This window comes from Carcharodon carcharias, chromosome 7 (genome assembly GCF_017639515.1).
Source record: "Carcharodon carcharias isolate sCarCar2 chromosome 7, sCarCar2.pri, whole genome shotgun sequence".
Classification (NCBI taxonomy): domain Eukaryota; kingdom Metazoa; phylum Chordata; class Chondrichthyes; order Lamniformes; family Lamnidae; genus Carcharodon; species Carcharodon carcharias.
This window is the reverse complement of record NC_054473.1, coordinates 160,885,241-160,892,083: the sequence shown is the minus strand read 5'-3', so window position 1 is coordinate 160,892,083 and position 6,843 is coordinate 160,885,241. Positions and strand designations below refer to the sequence as shown.

General features: G+C 40.9%; 1 protein-coding gene across 1 annotated transcript; it reads right to left on the bottom strand.

Moving 5' to 3' along the window:
* Positions 1-3,181: 3,181 nt before the first annotated feature.
* On the bottom strand, positions 3,182-6,676 carry slc10a3 (solute carrier family 10 member 3). Its single transcript, XM_041192496.1, has one exon. The coding sequence runs from the start codon at positions 6,104-6,106 to the stop codon at positions 4,730-4,732; it is 1,377 nt and encodes a 458-aa protein (XP_041048430.1). The 5' UTR covers positions 6,107-6,676; the 3' UTR covers positions 3,182-4,729.
* Positions 6,677-6,843: the final 167 nt, after the last annotated feature.

Below are 6,843 nucleotides of genomic sequence, written 5' to 3'. Positions count from 1 at the left end.
CCCCCTTCCCTTTTTTTTCCAATAAATTATAAAGATTTTCCTTTTCCCACCTATTTCCATTATATAAAAAAAAACCCCACTAGAGCTATACCTTGAGTGCCCTACCATCCATTCTTAATTAGCACATTCGCTTAGATAATATCACCAACTTTAACTTTAACACCTATGTGTTCTATTGTACTATTGTCGTTGACATCTTTTGATGATCTGCTTCTATCACTGCTTGTTTGTCCCTACAACCACACCCCCCCACCTCTCTCTCTCTCTCTCTCTACCTCTCCGCCCCCCACACACACACCTTAAACCAGCTTATTTTTCAACTCTTTCTTGGACTCAAACTCAAGTTCTGTCAAAGGGTCATGAGGACTCGAAACGTCAACTCTTTTCTTCTCCGCCGATGCTGCCAGACCTGCTGAGTTTTTCCAGGTAATTCTGTTTTTGTTTTGGAACTCCACCCAATCTGGCTAACATTCCCCTCTCAACCAAGACTACTGAAAAAAAAACAAACAAATGGCTGTCCCAATAGTTATGGGACATTCCCGATGCAGAACTCTCTGCCTACACGACAATAACTTCAACATAAAGTTCATTTGGCAAAGGCACTTCCAGATAATGAGAAGAGGCACATTATAAATACTATGTATATTGCTAGAGAAAACTCTTGTACCATGAAATTAAAGGATGGCAAATATGTATATTCATGAGCTAGAAAGAAACTGGTTTTGCTAAGATTAGAATAGGCAAACTAGAACTCCAACATCTGCTGTTGTGACTAGTTCAAGCTTGAGCCATAGATCAGTGATTCAACCATGTACAGAAACAGGAAATTCCAGGAAAAACAGAAAAAAAATCTAAAAGAAGAAAAGAACTTAATCCTCTGCTATACAGAATGTAAAACATTAGCTCAATACTGTTTTCAGTGAAAAAAGAGACCATTTTTCATTCCTACAAATATTGTTCTAGAATTTATTTGTGCATATTGAGAAACCAGCAGTTAAGAGCCACACTACATAGTGCAAAACAAAAACAGAAATACCTGGAAAAACTCAGCAGGTCTGGCAGCATCAGCGGAGAAGAGCCAAGTCAAACTTTTACCAAAATTGACAATAGTAAAAGAGGAAACTGATATATTAGGAAGCTATGTTTGGGTGATCAAGAAAAGGCTGAAAGCAAAATAAAAAACTTCCTTTTTAATATTTACTGATTTGGTAAAAAAAAATGTTTCCCTTTACCCACAATGCTGTGTCACAAAATCCATTTCACTTATTCCCGAGGAGAAGAAACTGCAAGCTTTTATAAAATTAAAAAATAGGAAATTAGACAGTATTTTAGTGAATAGCAGACAAAATACTTCCTTTAAACAGAATGATGTGATCAGTTGGTAGTATTCATCACTTTGGCATGACAAGGTACATACTATGGGTTTAACAACTCTTTAATCTCCAATTATCTTACTGAAGTTATTAGTGCTTTGATTACATAAAACACAAATATTTTTGAGTGATTCAGAAATAATTAACTGGAAATAACACACACATCTGAGATCAGTCATCACCAGTAAAAAAAAGTAATCAGTTTTGAATGTACTTAAATTGAAAAGAAAAAACATCTTGAAGGCATAAGTGCAACTACATCTGACTCCACAGCAAAAAAAAAATGTTTATGCACTTCTTTAAGCAACCAGTTATTTTGACTCTTATCCCTCCCTGGGGTAAATTGACACTCTTCTTCCCACAGGAACAGCTTTTGCGTACAGCTCAAGACGGGTTATATTTTAGCTGGCTGATTTGCTATTGTGCATGTAATTAATCAGGCACGTAATGAATGTAGCAAACTGATTACCAACAAATGTATGAAAGTGAAGTGAAGTCACTCTTCTTTCTCTTCATCAAAAGTTTCAACTATCCTGCAACATCTGTTAACGGCAACAAAATGCTCAACAGCGTGATAACCCTTTGCCAACAATCCATCTTATATATACTATAATTAAGTAAATTAGCCCGCTCATTATGTACACAGTCTGAAATCAGTAGCAGTTTACTGATTACATACAATTTAATTTAAAAGTTTATTGGTATTTTATTGCAGGCTTTCACAAGAGGAGATAGTAATGAGACTTGGCAAAAAAGCAGGTGTTTTTATCATCAACTTACACATTAAATAACTAATTTAGATTGAGGAAAATTAAGCCACATCAAATGGTACTGCACACGAGACCATTCAGCCCATCATGCCTACACAACAGCTCTTTGCAAAGTTTACCAAATTAGTCCCATTCCCCAGCAATTTTTTTTCCTTTAAGTATTGATCCAATTCCCTTTTGAAAGTTATTATTGAATCCGCTTCCACCACTGGAAATAGTTTCCCCTCACCTACATTAATATAGTGTCTATCGCTACCTCAGGACACCTAAAAGTGCTTCCCAGCCACGCAGTATACTCACTGTTGTAATGTGAGCAATAAGTGGACTAAAACAAATCAGATTTGGTTTCTCAGCACAAATATTTACTAAACAAACATGGGCAACTGCAGAGCGCTCAAAATGGATTCTGAAATGTTGTTTACAAAATGTGTTTCTTTCAGCCAGCATTTAGTTATAGCTTTCTTCAGTGGAGTAAGTGAATACTGTTAAGCAGAAATATAGTCTGAACTCAACTATCTAGAACAAATGAAGGATGTTGCCTGGACTGGAGAGTTTTAGTTATGAGTAGAGATTGGATAGCTTGGGGTTATTTTCCCTGGAGCAGAGGAGATTGAGGGGGGGCATGATTGCGGTGTATAAAAAAAATTATGGGGGGCATAGATAGGGTAGACAGGAAGGAACTTTTTCCCTTGGTGAAGATATCAATAACCAGGGGGTGTAGATTTAAAGTAAGGGGCAGGAAGTTCAGAGGAGATGTGAGGAAGAATTTTTTCACCCAGAGGGTGGTGGGAATCTGGAACTCACTGCCTGAAAGGATGGTAGAGGCAAAAACCCTCATAACATTTAAGAAGTATTTGGATATGCGCTTGCGATGCCATGGCATACAAGGCTATGGGCCTAATGCTGGAAAATGGGATTAGAATAGTTAGAATGTTTAACTGGCGCAGACTCGATGGGCCAAATGGCCTTTTTCTGTGCTGTCGACCTCTATGACTCTTAATTCTTATGTATTATCTAAAAAAAATGCACATGCCAAACTGTCAATCAAGCCAATTTTAATCAAATGATTACATGAGTTAACCCCTTTGATGCCCAGATGCAGTTACATTGTTTTCAAGTCTAGCTTCAAGACAGGATCCTTTCTTCTTTTTAAGCACAAAAGTAGAACTGAGATAAAAATTACATGTAGAAAGTGGAGCATTAATCAAAGTTGAAACATGTATAGGTAACTTCCCTTGTAGTCTTTGGTGAGGTAGCTGATCTCAGTCAGGATAGCAGTAGTGGCATTACAATTAGCTTTGATATTTGGGAGCTAAGGAATTGTTGGGGTGGGGGTGGAAAGAGGAGGCAGTCTTCTCATGAGGCAAACAGGAGTGAGAGATCACTGAATAGCAACCCTGTATACAGACCTTGGGCTTGGCAGTGATCCCTAAACAGCTGAGCCATTTGACTTTTCCATGTTCAGCCCACACAAGTAGCACAGCCACTTGGGTAAGGCATCAGAAACTGTCAAATGAGGGAGGACGATGGGAAGAAGTGGGGGTAAAATCCTTTTTAACCAAAAACATTTCATTCTAATTCAAGAGGAAAAAGCATTACAAAAGGCATTTCTTTTAAATACCATAACATTGAAGCCTAAGCACTAAGGTGAAAACAAATTACAAGATGCTATTAGTAGAATCTACTACAGAAGATGTTCATTAAAATGAGATTTCACTCAGCATGAGGACAACATGCAAGCCATTGTCCTTTCAACTGTGACCAGATGATCCAAGAATTGAGAGTGGTCCAAGTATACATACATATTTAAAATAAATACCCAAGTCTAATTCAGTTTATTCTAACATTAGCTTTTATCAATATTTTGATTCTGCAGAATGCCGATAACAATAGCAGTTATTAACTTGTAAATCATAAATTCCAGACATCATAGGATCAGAGTGTAAAATTCAAAAATCTGTGCGCATTCTTACTGAAGCCAAATATTACAAAAAGGACATCTCCATATTTATCAGTCACTGTTGGCCACAGGTGGTCAGGTAATAAATACAGTGCACAGGACTCCAACTAATGAAGCGTAACAGTGAATGCTGCTCAAGACCATAATTTTAATTTATTCAATGAGATAGTGAAATGCATGGAAGCCTCTTTATAATAGTTAGACAGAATATTTTCCCCTCTTTGACAGATCATACACACCTGAAAATAATACTGGAGGCAACAACTCATTGCAGATGGCACACACAAAAAAAAATTCACAATAGATTTAAATTTTAACTTTTTTTAAAGACAAAATATGTTACTAAAGAAATGAAGTCACACACAATTGGCAATTCCACTGAAATTTGAAACTAGATGCAAAGTAAAGGCTTTAAAAATATTACTGCACCAGAAGTTCAGCAATTGAATTGCAGTGCATTTTTCAGCAGAAAAGCAAGACAGTGGCTCATTTCAGAAGACCATGTAAACATATCAAATTGCCGCAGTAGCCATATACTCTCATTTTAGAAAATAGCTCAATACAAAAATATTCAAATATATTTTGCAGTGCAGGGAACTTGTTTCTTTCGAGCAAACTCAAAAAGATTAGGACTTAAAGTCGTTTTCTTCTGAACTTGGCCTGAGGTTCTTGTAGATAAGGTGAAGGATCACAAGCAGCAGCATTTCAGAAGTGCTACTCAGAGCTACTATAAATGGAGCCTGTGAGGCGAAGTCTGCTTCCATGCGGCGGAAGGACAATTGGAGTACAGCAAGGGCGAGCAGACTATTTTGGACTCCAATCTCTATACTGACTGTTTTGCACAAAGGAACAGGTAATCTCAAGCAATAAGCCATGAGATGTCCAATGAGCAATCCAAACACAGGAACAGCAACTCCAGCAAGAATGATTTCCTTATGAACATTGTAAAGTATGGCTGCTCCCATCTGGTAAGCCATGAAGAGTCCTCCAATGATTAATACAAAACTGAGGGGTCGAATGAGTAAAAGTAAGAACTTGCTGACGCGTGGCAATTTATACTTGATTAACATTCCTGTTGAAATGGGAATAGCTATAAACAGCAATGTGATCAGAATCTTCGTAAACGGCACATGCAGCGTTTCATGAACATTGAGAATATGGGTGTAAATCGTGGATGAAAGTGGCATCATACCAGTTGCGACCACAGTCGATATCAAGGTCATGGAGATGGCAAGGGTCACATCCCCTCCTAGAAGCAGACTGTAGAGGTAGCCTCCACCTCCTCCTGGGGTAGAGCAAGTAATTATCAGCCCAAGGGAAAGGGCTTTGGGCAGGGAGAAGATCTTCGACAAGGTATATCCATACAAGGGCATCAAGAGAAACTGCCCAATAACTCCTAGAATGACAGGATGTGGTTGCTTCAGAAGACCTCGGAGGACTGCCACTTCCACTTTACAACCAAAAGCACACTTATTTATAAAAATCAAAGGCAAAAGGAAATAAAGGAGAGGGTTCTGAGAGAAATGGGCCAGGCTAGTATAGCCTAGAACATCATCATTGGGCAATACTTTAATATTGTAATCTCTTCGTTCTTCCACGGTGAATGGCGCAACCCTGGTGACATCCAGAAGCCGGATTAAAAGAGGCGCGGTCCCGGCCAGTCCCGATTTGATGCTGACAATGTAACTTTTCACAAATCCTATGGTCTCCGCATCGCTGACGTTGATTACGGTCAGGACATCTGGGTCCAGGGACTGAACCAGCAGTCTGCTACCATCCTTCTCCCGGGCGCTGCCATAACGACTGGAAACCACAATGATACCCTTGGTATTTTCGGGAAACTCGAATTCGGTCGAGGTGCCGTCCCCGATGCTCACATAGTAGAGTGCTGCTGCCGAGCTGTTCGAGTCCACAAGGCAGCAAACCCGGCCGAGAATCAGCAGGAGTAGCAGCAGCGCCGGCTTCATACCGGCCATCCACAGCACCCTGGGGCGATCCAACATCTCCGCGGCCAACTTTCCACTGCGTCAATCCGCCCAAAGAACAGGGAGAGCGGGATGGGGGCAATTGGGGAGGGGGGATGGATTTGGAAGCGGTCAGAATCCGCACAGCCCGCCGCTCTGCTGCTCCTCCAGCACTCGGGGGATGGAGAGGCTGAAGCCGGCTGCACCGCAGCCCCGGCACCCGGAAACCAGCACCATGTACCCGGCCAGCCAGCGTGTTTACCAGCTCTCGCCCTTCTCTGAGAACTTCCTTCCGGCACAGCTCCAGCGCTGTGAGCTTTCACTTTAATCCAGTCAGTCAGTCAGCCAGTCAGTCAGTCAGTGAGTGAATGTTTGAACCTGGCTGCTGAGTGAATCTCCACCCACCCTCAACACAATCCAAATACTCCCAACTCGGATGTAAAGCGCAGACTCCAAACCGACAAATAACCTTGTTAATCCTTAAAAGGATGCCTTTCCTCCCCCTACCCCTTCGATTATTGCTCCCTCGAGTTTTCATGAATCGACCGTTTCGCTGTGCCAGTGTTTATCCACAATCTGTCACAATTTCTGCTTTTCCCCTTTGTCGATGCTTCTTATGCACTGACTCAATGGGAGCCGCCTTTCGCCCCAGGGTAGTCGCCCTGCAAATCCGTGCAATCTCGGAGTTGGGGGGGGGGAGGGTGGGGGGCCATGTCCCTGAGTTTCATATTACTGGTTAATTTTTATTCACCGACACCCCTCTCATTGAGTCAAAC